This window comes from Perca flavescens, chromosome 21 (genome assembly GCF_004354835.1).
Source record: "Perca flavescens isolate YP-PL-M2 chromosome 21, PFLA_1.0, whole genome shotgun sequence".
Lineage (NCBI taxonomy): Eukaryota > Metazoa > Chordata > Actinopteri > Perciformes > Percidae > Perca > Perca flavescens.
The window spans coordinates 26477398-26496334 of record NC_041351.1 but is presented as its reverse complement, the minus strand read 5'-3'; the positions used below and the strand labels follow the sequence as shown (position 1 = coordinate 26496334).

Below are 18937 nucleotides of genomic sequence, written 5' to 3'. Positions count from 1 at the left end.
GGTCAATTACAAGCTTGGAGACTTCTAAACGAGGGCTCACATGTAAGTAGTTATTTTGTAGATTATGGTGAACTTGTGTGTTGTAGCAGTGCTTTGCCATTGAGAACGAGGTAGCATGCTAGCGTTAGCATGCTAACACTAGCATGCTAAAGGTTGCGGTTAGCCGGCTCTTTTTGGCTAGTGATGTAAAAAGCCGTGCCGATTTTGAACAGCTCACCCGGAGACTGAAGGCAGGACACATTCAGAAACCTGTATCTCACTCAAAACAGCATGGATGGATTTTTTTCAAAGTTTGTATGTGTGTGGAAGCAACAGAGACACAAATTAACACCCCAAATCCCAGAAAAAGTGATTTTTTCATAATATGGGCACTTTAAGTTACGTTCCACTGCTGCATTAATGTATACACAGCATTTTCTGTTCTAGCTTGTTCGAGGTCAGACAAAGGGGGAAAAAAAAATTCAACTCAAGGTCCACTCACTAGCTACAGTACTTAAGTAAATGTACTTAGTTCTTTTTCCCCACTGAGTGTCTCTGAGTGGATGCACATGTTGTGTGTGAGCTGCCGTTTGTCTACCTGCTCGTCTGCTGAGGACCTCCACCACGGAGGGGGGAAAGAAGCCCACGCGGTCCGTCCCCCGCTGGGTGTCATGGATGTGACCCTTCCAGCGGCCGTCTGAGTGCTGCTCCACCACCTGACGCCGACAAATCAGGAGCACGCTTCAGTCACTGCACAAAGAATTAGGCTCGCAACCATTCACCATCATATTAGACAGGACTCTGGGACATTACTGAATCACTAACTCATTATTTCATCTTGAACTTCAAAGCGCCATCTGATTGGAACACCTTTCCCAGCTCACTTAGCCTAGAAATCTAGATGCACCCCAGCGGCAGCAAATGTAATTTGCAGCCAGGGTCGTCTAGCAACTCTCCGTTGGCTTGCAAGCTGGAAAAACCAAACTCTTGTCAGGCCAATCACATCGCATATAGAGTCGGTGGGCGGGCTTAACATAAGGACGTCAGAGTTGCGGCGGTTCCGCGTGAATTCCCTGCTACTTGAAAACAAAGAAGATGGCTGCTGCTGCTGGCGAACAGCAGTCTTTCAAATCAGCTTTAGCCGCGACTCTGGAAGACTTGGAGTTAAGCACTGAAGTCATTCTTAAAAAAAGGGAAGATGTGTTCAGAGTTTTGTCGACCGGATACGGCAAAACTTTAATCTATCAATTAGCGTTGCTCTGGTTGGCTATGAGTGCAGAGGGAATTTGAAAGACAACTCTTCATCCTGCCCCTCGGATTGAGACCTGCCAATGGCTACGGCTCACTTAGATCTATAACTTCATTTTGTTTTTAAAAGGCATCTGTCCTTATTTATCTACAATCAACCTGCTCTGGCTTCTAATTTGACATGCCACATCATTCTTGTTGACTTGGTTGTGATTCTATTATTTTTTTGGGGGGAAAGTGAATTTGAAACTTTGAGGGGTTTGCTTTCCAAACATTTTCTCTTGTCAACTGTACATCAACTCTGAGTATGCATGCCACGTGCGTGACTCCCCCAGGCATGCTTTTAGAACCATAATGAGAGAGCCAATGAACTGGAAGTGCACAGTCTACTCATTGTGAGTGTTAACTAAATGCCTGGAGAGGGCAAACACAAACACCTCTGCCTTCTGACAGGATACCGCACAACATACAAGTTCATACAGAGTCTGGGATGTCACAATGATGACTCGTATAATGATATCAAAATACACAGCCTTGAGCAGGGTGCAATTTGTGAAAAAAATGCAGTTTTTGATCATGCACAACAAAACCTGCAAGAATTAAATCCCCTTCCAATACCATGGATATAGAGCCACTCAGCCAGCCATGGCAAAACACTTATTAATGAACTTCAATATTCAATGGAAAATAATCTCAGAATGAAATAGCACAACGTGGTGTCAACATAAAACACAGCGCTTATACATTTTGTCTCCACCGGGGATATGTAGACCAGAAAGGGGAAAAATCTCACGCATCCCCCCCCAGAAAATCACACCTTGGCAGTGAGCAAACAAACACACAGATGTGCACACACATTAATTTGTGCAAACAGTGTGTGTTATTGAGAAAGCGACGGCAGCAGGTTTGTGCCTGTTTCCCTGCTGTGGTCTCCTGTTCAGAGAACACTCAATTACTTGCAACAGCCCACACAAACACTGTGTGTGTGTGTGTGTGTGTGTGTGTGTGTGTGTGTGTGTGTGTGTGTGTGTGTGTGTAAACTGGATTCCATTGATTATTGACAGTGATCTGTCATAGACTTCATTTTGATTATTTACATTGATTTTACATTTTGTGTTTCTGATATTTTAAGTTGATCTTTTATCATTTTTCAAAGTCTCCTTCAATATGAGCACTACTAACAAATGCATTACCCCTCTGACATCTTTAAGGCAACATATACATTCACAACTGCTTTACAAACAAAGCTAACAAAGGCTAAAAATAGAAATTAAATTCTTATTGGAGCCCCTGACAATTTAGCTGGAAGACATGAAGCAGGGAAGAGTCTGCTGAGTGAACCCATGGCTTACTGTAGTAGACAGTCATTTAAAAAAGAGAAGTTTCTCTCTCAACAAACAGACAAAAACCAGTACCATAATAAGATCTCCAGCCCTCAGGTTTAGAGCAGTGGGGTCGTGGAGGTTCCAGTAGTCCTTCAGCGCTCGGACCTGCAGAGAGCTGGACGCCTCTGCACAGAGACAGGAAGATACAGACACAGCATTGAATTTTAAATCGGCCCTCGCCCACTGTTTCTCCCTGCCTCGGTCTCAACCCAAAATCCACATTTCATAACAGCATCACTGAACTATCAGAAAGTGTTGTTGAGAGCTACACACCTCTCAGCAGCTGTTTGATTTCCCTGCTGGCCGTGGAGGTGGTGAACTGGTTGACGATGTCCAAAGCTGTCTGATTGTATGTGTTGCGCATGTTCACATTGATGCCCGCCTAGAAAAACACACCCACACCCACACCCACACACACACACACACACACACACACACACACACACACACACACACACACACACACACACACACACACACACACACACACACACACACACACACACACACACACACACACACACACACACACACACACACACACACACACACACCCACCGTGGGATTAGTGTGGGTGAGGTGCAATTTAAAAACAAACCCTCCCTCGAAAGCCTCCCTCCTTTATTAAAGAATAACAGTGGAATTGTAGTGTAGTTGTGTTAGTTTAAGACACTGCCTTTCCATCTACTCCTTCAATACAAAAATATCAGTGTCAGCCTCCATAATCCCACATTAGATGGACAGAAATTAGATGTCACATCTTTGCTTACATCCAGCAGCAGCCGCACTACTTCAGTCTTGCCGTAGAGGGCAGCCTCGTGCAAAGACGTCCCCGCTTTGGTGGCTCTGTTGATGTCAATGCCAGCTTTCAGCAGCAACCTGTTCAATTTGTTCAGTGAAACAAAAGTTAGAAATTATTTTCTTTTATTTGTTTTAAATTCAACAAGCAGAAATGCAGAACTGAGTGCACTTTCAAATCTGTTTATCGCACGGAACATTGTTATCGCGATATTCAACGTTATCGCATATTGCCTACTTTTGTCATATCGTGTAGCCCTAAACCGTACTAAATGCACATCGCCACTCTACATATTCTGCGTCGAGCACCATAACACTTTAACACACTGCCCTGCTAACTACATATTACAGCACAACACTGTACCCTTGACCGTTTTAACGTTTTTTAAATGTTTCTTTTCTGGTTTTATATATTCTAGTCTATGTATTCTTACGTATGATTGTTGTCTTTCCCTGTTGCCTTGCAGTGGCTGGTGGAGAACAGTCTTTTCATTTTCTTTATGTATGTAAATATACAAGGAGCTATGACAAATAAATTAATCTGACCTGAATCTGAACTGTCAAACAAGTTAGTTAGACAAAATAAAACAGAATTGTAATCATCATCAACAATGTGAGGACAACAGTGTGTGACTTGTGTAAATGAATGAGGCTGCTGAAAGCTTGTTTGCTCAGCCTGTATGAGCGAGTATTAGAGCCACTGTTAGAAAAACAAAACAGATATTGAGTATAAAGTTGTAGTAGAACATAATATTTTGAGAATAATGTCAAACTTTTGAGAAAGAATTACAAATAAAGTTGCAAAAAATCCATCCTTCATTTGACTCATACAGTACAAGTTGACACATAGCTAGTATTAAAGTAAACATCTGGTAATAATAAAACTTTATTCTCAGAATACTGCCACTTTTATCATGACTTTCAACTTTTAGCCTGAGAAAAGTAAATGCTACAAATGAAGTTGTACTTTAAAAAAAGAACGGTCCTTAAACATCTTATAATATTACATTCTCATTGATTTCTCATTATTATGACTTTACTCTCATATTATGACTTTTTCTTGTAAAATTACATATTTCTGAAAAAAATGTCAATATCATAAGATACATTTGACAAGAAAAATCATTTCCCTTATTTCACATATCAAAGATGAGGAACTGTGCTCACCCGTTTATTACAACAGGGTATTAAAATAAACAGAAATTAAAAACAACTTTATATACTATATGACTTACAACTTATTTTTGAAGTATTACAACTATATTGTAAAAAATATTCATTGTTATGAGAAAATAGCCATCATGTAATAAGAATACAATTGTAAACAACAAACCATAGAAAATCACTTCCTTCCATTAATCCATACTGCTCTCCCCTGTTTACTACGAGTATTAAAATAAACTTCTTGTAACCTGCAACTTTAACTGTTCTGGACTTTTTTACTTTTTCTCGTGAAATTACAACAAAAAAAGTCTGAAAAAAAGTCAATATTACAACAAAAAAGTCGTAGAGGGAAGCACAATGGAGTATCAAAATAAACACCTTGTCTATCTAAATATTGTGACTTTTTTATTGTAATTAACTTTTTTGTTCACAAAAGAAAGGACTTTTTTATTTATTTTTTTACCAACAGTGGTCGTGACACTCTGTTATGAGACTGAATGATTTCCCGGACTACCACAGAAATATGTTTATATTAGTTTGAGCTTAATGGTAACCTGGTGAAACGTGATTGCTGCTGACAAACTAACTTGACGTGACGAGATCACACAAGACAGGACAGGAGAAATATCAAGTGTGATGAAAAAAAAGTAGCCTGAAGCAATCTATTGTAGCTGCACCTTGCTTTCCTCAGCAGCAGCACTTTCATCTTGCTATGAAACTTTGAGAAGGTTGCAGTGTTTCCCCCAGTGTATTGTAAGCCTGGTGGCCCACCGGACCTAAATTTCCCCTACCTCCTCTCGCATTGCCAGACCTTCCTCGACAGCGCTGCGGAGGAGGGTCTGGCGAGCCCACACAGCATTCCTGGATGGAAGAAAAAATGTGCTCTGATTTATTGGCATTTCTTCAAACCAATCACAATCATCCAGGGCGGTGCTAAGCACCGGACGGAGCAATGGTGCCGCTGCAAAATAGTCTCGGGAAGGAACTTGTTTTGGTGGAACATGTGTAGGTCAGGGTTTCCCGCAGCAATTTGCAGCTTAGGTGGCCGCCTAAACAACACACGCCTACCGCCTTGACTGCGTTGTCAAACAAAAGTGGGAGTATGTCAACAAAGGTGCGGGCAGCTGCGGCATGCTCAGGCAGAGACTGGGTGAGTGGACTTTAGAGCGTTGGCATATGGCAGGCAGAGAGCAATATATCTCTGTCCTGTTCTTCACATCAGTGAGGCTTTCTTCTCTTGTTTCAACAAAGTGAATACATGATGAAGTGACTGGAACTATCCATCACCTCTCGCGCATGGATTCTCAACATCCCAGCTGTTGGCCGGTCTTTGAGACACAGCCGTTGTCTGTTTTTTTTTTTAAATCATTACACAAATCAAGCTATGGGCTGAGCTCTGTTATCTCAGAGCGGTTTGTTTTGGAGAAGAGTTGTCAGGCGAAGTGGAAGAGTGCGTGTCCCGGAGGATCATGGGAGCCATGCGAGTAACACCATCATAGCACGTTTTTTAAATAGTTTACTGAGCTTAAAATTGCACATTGCAACTGTTATTTTGAAAAGCTGGTTATTTATAGCATTTAGCATTTAATAAATAATTGTTAAATGTAGTACAGAGTCCCCGGTCTGACGGCTAAGCCCACTCTACCACCTTAACTAACAAATTTTCTGTGAACGTTCAAAAGTTGTTTTAGTTGTGCAACAGAAAACTCATTTTGGACAGATAGTCTAGCTAGCTGTCTGGATTTACCCTGCAGAGATCTGAGGAGCAGTTAACCATAGTCCTCACAAATCCACCGGAGGTTAGAACGCCACCGCAAAGAAAGTGGACATCTGGCCGAAAATTTTCGGCGGCACCAGAACAATCCCGAAAGTGGAACGTCGTGGATATAGACTACCCCCCCACAAGGCCTTAGCCACTGGGAATAATTTTTGTATGTATGTTTAAGATGTTTATTAAACTACAGTAACAGTGGAGCTTTTAGCACTGACTTAATGTGTAGAGCCTTGTGGAATCTGTCTTATAGCTTTTTTAATTATCAATTTTGCAATTCCGTCCATGATTCAGAAACTATTAATGCTGCCATCAGGCTGGGACTGGCTGCAGCCGGGCCCTCAACGATATAAAGACACTTGCTGAACAACTTTTCTGGGGAAACCCTGAGCTGAATGTCTGCTATAAAGCTCAACTTCTCCATCTCTGTCCTACAGATAAGAAATCCATTTGTAAACATTAAAGTATGAAATATGCTATGGCAAAGGTCCTCTGCATGGGGTCTCCTCCGGATCAAATTTCATTATGAATTATCACAATCAGAGACCTCTCTTTTTATCTCAATTCATACTTATTACAGTTATTTTCCTACATAACTAGAGTGTATACATAATTTAGTTATTGTATATAATATACAACAAAGTCTTTCCATCTTCCCTGGAATAAACTTATCTCCTGGTTTTTTGGGTGCAGATGTTTACAGCTTTAGTTCTCACCAGAGCCAGAAAGCTTCTCCAGCTATACAAAGAGTAGGTAGTATAAGATGACTGCTGTAGCGTGGCAGTCTTTGAAGAGACATAAATCCCTTAGTGGGAGATCACAGCCAAATTCTGCTGAGTAAACTCTGAATAAACTTGTGTGCTAATGCAGTCACTTTTCTTATTCCTGTTTGTGTTGAAAGCCGTCTTTTCTCCTCCATGTCGACTGTTCAACTTTCCAGTTCAGGAGGAGGAGGAGAGAGGAAGATGGAGAGGGTATTGCAAAAGAGATCTGATAATCGCTAGCAGCGTGTCTGAGAGGCAGGGTGGAGTTACTTGGCTAAACACATACATATATATGCAGATATGCTGGCAGAAAAAGCACACTTTTGGGTATGGGGAAAGTGTGTCACTGGGATTAAATATCACTACAGTGGAGTGTGTTGTTTCTGATGTGAGGAGTGTTACTAGTTTGGCTTTCTGGAGCTACCTGAGGGGAAATATTTGGCCCTGGCAGCTGTGGGTTACGGCCTGACACATGTATGTTATTCTGTGTAGTATCAGTGGAGTATAATAGTACCAGTTCTAATGGTAATAGCAGTGCTAGTAATTGTCCCAGCAGTAGCACAAACAGAAATGTTCTGATACTGATATTATAAGTACTGGAGTTTATGCACTGATCCGATACCACATAATTTAGCCCCGTAGAAAATCTACTTTCAAGTTATTTTCTTTTGACTCGCTGTCAAACTGGATAATAAAAGAAAGTTTCACAAATAGTTCAACCCGAGCCATAGCTACAACATAATAAAATCTTTGTATTTTTTTAAACACGCTGGTTTCAGATTGATACTCTGTATCGGCCGATTCGAAAGTTCAGGTATCGGAATCAGTATTGAGAGGGGGAAAAAATGGTATCGGACCATGTCTAAGCACAAGCTGTACTGTTAGGGTAGTAGTAGCAGTAGTAGTGGTGATAGTGATAGCAGTAGTGAAATAAAAAGAGCTGTTGTAGTAGAACTAGTGGTTGTTGTTGTTTCAGTTGCAGCAGTGAATACAGAGGCCCCAACAGTAACAGTGGTTGCAGGAGCAGAAGATGTAGGAGCACCCAAGACGATTGTAATTGTTTTAAAGAAATGCCAACAAACCAGAGCACGTTTTTCTCCCATCCCGGAATACTGTGTGGACTCTCCTCCGCAGCGCTGTGGAGAAAGGTCTAGCAATGCAAGACTAGGTTAAAGTAGACAGTAGCAGTGGGTAAAGTAGACAGACGCTGCTGTAAAGATGAGAGGGTGAGAAATAGTCATGTGACAGAATGACCGCACATATTAAACACTGCTCCTCGCTGTGATCTTACTTGATGATGTCTTTGTGTCCGTTCCTGGCAGCCAGGTGGAGGGGGGTGGTGGATGGAGGGTCCAGGCTGTCGTGCCCCCCCTCCCCTTCTAACAGCGCCGCCACCATGTTACTGCTCAGCAGTAACTGAGCCACCTGAGGAGAAAATCAAAGACGCCCAAATGCAGATGAAGTGTGAGCTGTGACAACCAAGGAGTGGCAGAATCAGGGCAAGAATTACAGCATTAGCAATACTTAAATAAGCATGCAAAGCCCTGCTAGCTGAGGTTGTGTGGTAAAAATATATGGATTGAAATAATATATATGGTACCTTACAGTATATATAGGGTCAAGCTAGTACAGAGGCTTATCCACTACTCAGCAGCTGTCTAAAGATACCACAGCCTCCGCACACACACACAAACACACACGCGTACGCACGCGCAAAGTCTGTGTGTGACAAAAACAGCCCAAAGCCTTCTATTCTCTCACAGTTAAACTTCAAACTCAGACCAGACAAGAGAACATTTAACAGGAATAGGAAGTGTGCGTGCGTGTGTGCGTCTAATTCTGAATTACAGCTATACATCTCACAGCCAGGCTAATCCACTGATGTGACAGAGAAACAGTAAAACACACTGCAGTGTGCAATCCCTTTAACGTTACAGTGTGCGTGTGTCCAAAAAGAGCCACTGAAGCCTATTTTCCTTTCGCTCAAACAGGCTTAATTTAGCTGGGTCACTTCATCTAAGCCATGGTTCATGTTTGACACAGGCCCCATCCCCATCCAAAAAGGACAAAACGGGCCAAATAGGCTGTTTTTTGACATGCAAATAATTTGAATAAAATGACTAGGCCTACATGAATAAGGCAAATCACTACAAGGAGATTTAGTCTCTCAATGCAAAGATCCACTAATGAAGTCCCCAAATGGCATTACCACATCCTCCAACAGCACAGAGCAGTGATCCTTATGTGTTGCGGTATATGTCGGCCGATAAGTAACAAGGAATTGCAGTACCCAAATACCAAAGATACGTTTGAGGTCATTTAGAAACTCTGTTGGGTGTCAGGTTTGATAAATATTACGCAAAATTAGGAAGCACAGCGTGCGCTATTACTGAACTCGCATAAACAGACGCAGCGCAAACTGCGCTAGTGTTAGTAAATCTACCTCTGTATCTCCATGGCTCTACCACTCTAAAATACTGAGATAACTCGTTCCGCTTCCCAACCGCTAACCCCCGATACTGCACCCAGCGGTCGGGAAGAGAGACTCTGCAGCATTTATTATTATTATTATTATTTATTACATTTTTTATATATATATATATATATATATATATATTTAATCATTGACAAACAGAAAACTACACTGTTCATTTACTACGACAAGACAACTTGACTGCTAATTTCTGTAAGTAATATGTGTGAAATAGTGGATGCAAGGTTTTAATACATATGCACACCCTTTGGTTTTGAAGACTAGTCCTGTTATTTTTGCACAGATGATGCTGATGATGGACAATCATGTCATCTTTGGGGCTACAGTTAAACAGATTGTGCCAAGTACATAATGCAGAAAATGGATGTAACTCAATGGTCAAAAATAATAAAAGATCATTATTCATAGATATATTGGTTACACACAAACACACACACACACATAAAAACTACACACAAATATCCTCATACCTTCAGTCTGCCAAACTCGCAGGTAAGGTCTAGAGGAGTCTTCTTGGATTTGTTCTTCAGGCAGGGATTAGACTGGTGCTGCAGCAACATCTCAGACTGAGAGACAGGGAGAAAGGATAAGGTAAGTGATATCACCTCATGTTTTATGCACATGCACTCGCATGCCAGTTACCCCAACACATTCTGTTTGTGTGTTGACGTTTTGTCTTTGAACAGAAGAGAGAAACACATGATAGCTTGACTGCAGCAATACTGTGTTTAGGGCTGTCAGTACTGTGTTGGATGGTGTAGTACTAAAGAGGTCAGGCCTCCATACGGGTTATATGACATGTGTGTGTGTGTGTGTGTGTGTGTGTGTGTGTGTGTGTGTGTGTGTGTGTGTGTGTGTGTGTGTGTGTGTGTGTGCGTGTCCATGATATGTGTATCTATCCATAAAGAGCCAAGCGGATGAGGCTGGAGGAAAGGAATGTGTGCGTTCACTGCTTTTAGACTGTTGTGTCATGGCATTAATGGTATGACTGGTTTTGTTGGGGAACAAAACAGACTGAGAGACAAAGGGGGTCGATTTCACTGGGAGGACTGGTAATGCCTTGGAGCTTTGCTTTTGTCGGCTGAGGTGTCCGTGTGTGTGTGTGTGTGTGTGTGTGTGTGTGTGTGTGTGTGTGTGTGTGTGTGTGTGTGTGTGTGTGTATATCTGTCCGTGCGTGTGTGTGTGTGTGTGTGTGTGTGTGTGTGTGTACTCACCACCTCGTAGTGTCCATACTGAGCAGAGAGATGTAAAGGCACCTGTCCATCATGGGAAGTAGAGTTGACAGAAGCTCCAGCTCTCAGCAACAACAAGACGGAGTCTGCTTTCCCCTGCCAGGCGGCGTAGTGGAGCGGACGCATGCCTAGAGACGGAGACACGAAGGAGGGATGGCACCCATGAGATGGGAAGCACTACTGAGAATATAACCTTGATGATATCAGGGGGTGATGACATCAGGGAGGTGCCTGCCAGGGTTAACCAAGCAGGATAAGTCATTCAAAAGAAATGTGTGTTGCGTTATGGAAAGTGTTGACACATTACCACATCTAATATGTTAGCAAACAAGTCAAAGAATCCAGTCCAATATTCACTCTGTAAAGTTGTGGGTCATAAAACCAAAACAATCTAAAAGTCGCTAAGACACTCTGCAGAGATGAGTGACACCTTTATTACATTACACAGAGTAAGTATTAGTAAGTATAATACAAAGTATTGAATGGTGCAGCTTTAAAAACAAATCTACAGAATGTCGGTGGGATGGAGTGTCGATATCAGATGACTCGACACCTTCTGTTGTGATGAAGTGGTTAGTAGGGGTTACAGTTACCTCACTCGTATAAGGCATAACTGTGGTATGTAGCGCCTCTGCTCTCCCCTCCCCCCCCACAAAAGGTTAATGTTTTCTTTCATGAAAGAGTATGAATTTCTTCTGGCCTTAGTCTTTTGCTATGTTTAGACGTGGCCCGCTATTTTCATAAACGGACATTTCAACCTCTCGGTTTTCAGAAAAGTGTTTGTTTATATGTACCCGTGTATATATGCCATCAATGCAGTCGAGAGCACGCCAGACCTGTAGCCAATCAGAATTAGCAACAATAGCAATAGCAACACAGCAACCAATCACGTCCTCTTTTTCTCTCTCGGCTGCCTAAACCTCCGTTTGTCTCAGTTTACGTGCAAACGAAGATTTCAAAAATCTCCACTTTGGCTGGAGTTTTTATATAATCGTTTTCTGTGATAAAAACTGGGTTTTCGTGTAAATGAGAGGCCAAATGGCAGGAAAATATCTGCGTCTTCCCCTTTGTGTAAACGGGGCTTTTATTTCAAGGTAGGCAGCCTGCCCCCATTGTTAGTCCAGGGAACACCTCCTTTGTTTTTGTTCCAAATTATCGAACTTGACTATTTAACTTGATCATCTCTATTCATCAAACGTCAGTTCCTTGTCTATACAACAGCCAACATGAAATGTTTTTTGATGATGATCATTGGCGCCGGCAGTCACAAAAATGAACATTGTGATTAATAGTGGATGGTTTGTTGGTGAAATAAGGTATAATTAATAAGACAATTAGTACTGTGAACAGAGCAGAGAGCAGAACAGAGCTGCTGTCGGCTGCATTAGATGTGGTGCATGTCTCACAGAAAAAAAAAGTACGCACAGTGCGTACAGGGTTACAGCTGGCGGCGCCACTGCCGTGAGTTTTAGATGCATAGTAATGGGATGATAGCAGCTTCAAAAATAATAGCTAATTCAAAGCTTGTTAGAGTCAAGTAAATTTCCATCCATCCATCTTCGTCCGCTTATCCGGTGTCGGGTCGCGGAGGGAACAGCTCCAGCAGGGGACCCCAAACTTCCCTTTCCCGAGCCACATTAACCAGCTCCGACTGGGGGATCCCGAGGCGTTCCCAGGCCAGGTTGGAGATATAATCCCTCCACCTAGTCCTGGGTCTTCCCCGAGGCCTCCTCCCAGCTGGACGTGCCTGAAACACCTCCCTAGGGAGGCGCCCAGGGGGCATCCTTACGAGATGCCCGAACCACCTCAACTGGCTCCTTTCGACGCGAAGGAGCAGCGGCTCTACTCCGAGCTCCTCACGGATGACTGAGCTTCTCACCCTATCTCTAAGGGAGACGCCAGCCACCCTCCTGAGGAAAGCCATTTCGGCCGTTGTACCCTGGATCTCGTTCTTTCGGTCATGACCCAGCCTTCATGACCATAGGTGAGGGTAGGAACAAAAACTGACCGGTAGATTGAGAGCTTTGCCTTCTGGCTCAGCTCTCTTTTCGTCACAACGGTGCGATCAATTGAATGTAATACCGCACCCGCTGCGCCGATTCTCCGACCAATCTCCCGCTCCATTGTCCCCTCACTCGCGAACAAGACACCAAGGTACTTGAACTCCTTCACTTGGGGTAAGGACTCATTCCCTACCTGGAGAAGGCACTCCATCGGTTTCCTGCTGAGAACCATGGCCTCCAATTTAGAGGTGCTGATCCTCATCCCAACCGCTTCACACTCGGCTGCGAACCGATCCAGTAAGTGCTGAAGGTCACAGGCCGATGATGCCATCAGGACCACATCATCTGCAAAAAGCAGCGATGAGATCCCCAGCCCACCAAACTGCAACGGTGCAACCCCTCTCCACCCCGACTACGCCTCGATATCCTGTCCATAAATACTACAAACAGGATTGGTGACAAAGCGCAGCCCTGGCGGAGGCCAACCCTCACCTGAAACGAGTCCGACTTACTGCTGAGAACCCGGACACAGCTCTCGCTTTGGTTGTACAGAGATTGGATGGCCCTGAGAAGGGACCCCCTCACCCCATACTCCCGCAGCACCTCCCACAGTATCTCCCGGGGGACCCGGTCATACGCCTTCTCCAGATCCACAAAACACATGTAGACTGGTTGGCCATACTCCCAGGCTCCCTCCAGGATCCTTGCGAGAGTAAAGATCTGGTCCGTTGTTCCACGACCAGGACGGAATCCGCACTGTTCCTCCTCAACCCGAGGTTCAACTATCGACCGAACCCTCCTTTCCAGCACCTTGGAGTAGACTTTACCAGGGAGGCTGAGAAGTGTGATACCCCTGTAATTGGCACACACCCTCTGGTCCCCCTTTTTGAAAAGGGGAACCACCACCCCGGTCTGCCACTCCTTAGGCACCATCCCAGACTTCCACGCAATGTTGAAGAGGCGTGCCCTCCACAAGAGCTTTCAGCATTTCTGAACGGATCTCATCAATGCCTGGGGCTTTGCCACTGTGGAGTTGTTTAACTACCTCAGCAACTTCCACCAGGGAAATTGACGACAATCCCCAATCATCCTCCAGCTCTGCCTCTACCATAGAGGGCGTATTAGTCGGATTTAGGAGTTCCTCAAAGTGCTCCTTCCACCGCCCTATTACCTCCTCAGTTGAGGTCAACAGTGTCCCATCCTTACTGTACACAGCTTGGATGATTCCCCGCTTCCCCCTCCTGAGGTGGCGAACGGTTTTCCAGAAGCACCTTGGTGCCGACCGAAAGTCCTTCTTGGAGACCTTGAGTGGAGTCAAGTAAATTTGACATTTTTAAGTCTTGTAAATTTGTAAGTATTTACGTTATGTCATGCCCGATATGCAAATTAGCAGAGTCTTGGCACGCACCATTGCAGGATGATGAGCAATGATACATCGGGATACGCCATGGTCCTTTTCCCTGCATTGATATGCATCAATGCTTCAGAACAGCAGCAATTTTAGAACACTGGCTCCCCGGACTGAGCACCCTGACTGGCCTACCTTGACTTCTTCTGTCTGTACAACAGGCCAGAGTGTGCTATGGATGCTACGTGATGCTGCGGTGTGTGTTCCACTTGGCATGTGGGAGACCCTGGATTCTAAAAGTGACAAGCTGGCAGGAAGTGCCATGAGGTCTCAACTCAACCTGCAAAACAGTCCTTCAGAAATCTAGCGGACCACAGAGACCCACGGGTGTGAGCGCTACACCCCTCGGCTCAGCTGCCCCTCCGCACGGATTCTGCTACATTTGTTCCGCTCGGAGGCTGAAGATCTTTGCTGCAGCACTGCTGTCACTGCATGGCAGACAAACTTCAAAGTGAATCCTATTTATTAATATGGGTCAAACTTATTTTCAGCTGAGAGTGTAGGGGAAAGCTGTTGAGGAAGTTTTCAGGCTCAATTTGACCCCACCTGCCTTCCCAAACGTGGACATTTTTGTTGCTCAGTTCTAGGTTTGTCTGATGGCATTGGTTCTGCTATCATGTTACCGTTGATGTCCTTGATATCCACCGTGGCCTGGGCCTCCAGCAGCAGAGACAGCAGCTCTGGGGTGCCGGTCAGAGCGGCATGGTGCAGCGCCGAGAAGCTGGGGGGGGGAGATGAGAGGGGTTATAAATCATACTGATGACTTTACAGCAGGTGAGCCCTTTTCAAAACTCAAGACTGGTGTGTGTGTGTGTGTGTGTGTGTGTGTGTGTGTGTGTGTGTGTGTCAGAGATGAATTGTGTGCGTTTGTCTCTGGGTGTCTGTCAGGTCGCTGTATATTCCACAGAAGGAGAAATGAAAAGCATTAATTCTTGGCGACGGGCTGGTGCTCAGGGCGATACAGTAAGTAACACACGAGCCGAGCCCCAGCACACTCCTAACATGTGGGGATGAAACAACAACTACAGTGCAGAGGGCTATAGGTGATCTCATACAGCCTTGGTCCTATGTCTAGGGCTTTTGTTGTGAAAGGTATGAACAGAAGGAGTGGATTTTATATGAGCTGCGTTTGTCAAGGTTGAAAGGAGTAATAAAGTTTGCCGTCTTGGTTTGGACTATGAAGCCTCTGTGTTGTTTTATAATCCTCATAAGTGTTCAACATGACGAAAAATCAACCTTGATCAGGAAAAAAAAAAATCGCTTTTTCGTATGAAAGTACGGACAAATACATTGGTTTGAGAAAACACATTGATGTGCAAATTTATTGCACAAACAAAAAAGGTACACCGTGAAGTTTTCATGGTAAACAAATGTAGTTTATTCACATTTAGTTTTAAGCAAAACACATCAAGGCCTAACAAGGACGTAGCTTCTATTCAGAGGATCCAAATGATATGCCTACTGACCAGGGCTGGGACAATTTGACGTAATCAACGTCATAGATTACAAAAAAAAAACATTTATTTGCATAACGTGCGTTGATGCGTCATACTAGAGGAAGATGGCACCGCCTGTAAGGATTCATCTGAAGAAGCTGCAGCTAAAAACCATCACCAATGGTCATAGCGTGAATTGTGGTTGTGCGGAGGCTACACGTCGATCTTTCGCCGTAACCTACGAAAGTGGTTTGAAGCTTATACTTGTGCGTTGGTGTGTGCATCAATCTCTTTAAGGTTGGCGATTGTCTGTAGTAGTAGATCCCGACCAATATATCGGCGGACTGATATTTGGCATTTTCCAAACTATCGGTATCGGCATTTTTAATGGCCAAAAAATATTTATATATTCATTCATCAGAATAATTTATAATGACAAATGATTCTCATAATTGAATATTTAAAAAATAAAAACGGACGTAACACCCCATTTTAATATATTTTGATGTTCCTCTGTTCTGTTGAGACAATAAAACATTAGAATATTATTTTAGTGAGGACTCAAATAACTACAAATAACTAATGTTAGGGAAATCTGTTTTGTTACGCATTTCTGGATTATTTATATAAATATATATCTGCCGATATATCTGATTTTTAAATTGTCAAATATCTGTATCGGCCTTAAAAATCCTTTATCGGTCGGGCTCTACTCTAGAGTCATAGTAAGAGAAACAAAGTGTCTCCCCTGTTCTTTCTGACCACGGTGGGAAATCTGGAGCAGGAAAAGTTAACCACAGCCGAGCGACGTGTAGTTAAATTTTTTGAGAGGTGCACGGATGTTGCCCCGGCCGTGGCCATGGCTTGGTATCATTGCATTTCCCCCCTGACTCATTTCCTCCTCCTCCTCCTCCTCCTCCACGTCAAGTGCTTAAGTAAAAATACAGATTCTCCAAAGTTCAGTTCAAAAGTCTTTAGAATAATATTCAAATGAATCGTTAGATTAATCAATGACAAAAATAATTGTTAGGGACAGCCCTACTACTGACCAATCATCTCTCTGGAAAAATTAAGGTATCAGCATACAGTGCCTACAAAGTGACAAGTAAAATAAGCACAAAGTCAGTACTTTTCACTTAGTATTGCCTATATATAGGCCTGTAACAATTATTACATAATTGTCTAAACGTTTTTTTGTACATAATCGTGGTTTATTTGTTAATTGCTGAGGTCTCAAGGGGTATGACTGTTGATATTAATTGTTGATTTTATTTAGATATTCCAAGTTGTAAAAATAAAAGTGATTATTGGTTGGACTGTTGAGCTCTGCTATTCTAGTCAGGCTGTAGCTGACTCAAGCCAGAGAAATTGAACATGCTTGTGTTTCTGGTCCGAAATCTGACACACCCGTTGATAAAAATTAAAAACAAATTCATCACCACCCCCCACCTTTTTTTGGAGGACTATATATTACGGTACTCAATTTTATGTTAATTTAAAAGATGTTTTAAGATAACAATGAGGCGTGGTTTACGTCACAGGCTGTGTGGGTCACATGACAGTGATATAACCAAAAGATGAATCCCAGGATACATACAAAAGATGTATCCTGGGATTCATCTTTTTTAAATTTGACTGAAAGAGACAATCATATTGTCAATTGCAGTTATTTCTGAGACAATTAATTGTACAGCAATATTTTGAATTGTTACAGTTCTACCTCTATATACACATTCCATTATAACACAAGTTGCATACTGTCAAAATGCTTTAGCTTAATTTACGGAAATATAGTTATTCTAAAACCGATGTGTGATGACAAACACACTGAGTGTCAGGATCTGGCTTATTGCCTGAATTCCACTTGTGTCTTCTTAAAAACTCAGTTTTTCTGTTCGGCAGCTTGTAAAACTTTAGTTCTGGGTTCTTAAACCTGTTAGTAGTGCATCCCACCACACATCAGTTTTTAGGCATTTTTCTGTTGTTTTCTAGCAGACAGAATTGACAAGGAGGCACCTTCACTTAATACAAGTCAATGGAGAGTGATGCATTGTTGTCCCCTCTGGTGTGGGCGGGACTTAAATGTGCTCTGTCTCTATCTAAAACCACAAAAAAAGGTTTACATTTCTGTTGGAATATGGATTAGAATTAGTGAGCTTTAGGGGTCTTTTGTGTTTTCACTTTGGACAGAGCCAGGCCAGCTTTTACCCCTATTTCCAGTCTTTATGCTAAGCTAACCACATCCAGTCTGCATAGACTGTGTATTTAATCAGTTAATGCACTCTGTGACACTCTAAGAGGCTTGACAAGCTAGACGTTATGGCGTTTAGACGTCAGTCTGCGTTGATAAGAAATCTGAGGGATCTCCAGACTGTGAAGTGGCTTATCTTGTCTTATCTATCTCAGTGGCACGCGCACGCACATGCAGACACACACACACACACACACACACACACACACACACACACACACACACACACACACACACACACACACACACACACACACACACACACACACACACACACACACACACGTTTGTTTATCCAGCCATCTACTCTTCTACCAGACCATACCTTATCCTCCATATCCATATCCTGAGTCACTTACAGCCACTTTCTACAGAGACACACACAGTCTCAATCTCTTTGTTGACTCAGTGACAAGCGACTGTTTGCTAACCTTCCCATCCCCTTTTCACAGGTAACCCCTTCCTCTGTAACACACACACACACACACACATTTCATTTTAACACCCCTATTGTGAATGACCTCCCACGCGCTGCATTGACCATGCATGTAGACACATGAGCAGGCCTCAGTCATCACACACACACACTGCGTGTAGGCTAAACGGATAAACAAACACACACACACACACACACACACACACACACACACACACACACACACACACACACACACACACACACACACACACACACACACACACAGGCTTGCAGAAGTTAAAGTTGTCATCAAAATACTTGCAGTGCAAAATTATCTACTAAAAATATATTTTAAAAGTGAGTAAAAACAGAGATAACTCACTGTCACTGATAATTCAGAGAAAATACTGGCATAGATTGAATCGGCTCAACCCATTGTTTTTCTTAATTTATTCCATTGAGACAACTTTTTCTTGAATCATTTGGCTAAATTGAGTATCTTAAGTAAGAAGCAATGGCTGAATCGAGCAAAGAATCTTTGTCTAATAGTAACTTGAACACGAGGGGAAAGTCTGAAACCTTAGAG

The 18937-nt window shown here is 42.9% G+C and overlaps 1 protein-coding gene across 1 annotated transcript in view; it reads right to left on the bottom strand.

The window, feature by feature from the left end:
* LOC114548713 (CASK interacting protein 2) overlaps positions 1-18937 on the bottom strand; it is an 83646-nt gene that overhangs the window by 27463 nt on the left and 37246 nt on the right. The window contains exons 4-11 of the mRNA XM_028568742.1: positions 14870-14967; positions 10818-10963; positions 10074-10169; positions 8401-8534; positions 3383-3491; positions 2886-2994; positions 2643-2737; positions 578-695 (exon numbers count right to left, since the gene is read on the bottom strand). Coding sequence (XP_028424543.1) covers positions 578-695; positions 2643-2737; positions 2886-2994; positions 3383-3491; positions 8401-8534; positions 10074-10169; positions 10818-10963; positions 14870-14967 — 905 coding nt within the window. The remainder of the gene's footprint in view (positions 1-577; positions 696-2642; positions 2738-2885; positions 2995-3382; positions 3492-8400; positions 8535-10073; positions 10170-10817; positions 10964-14869; positions 14968-18937) is intronic.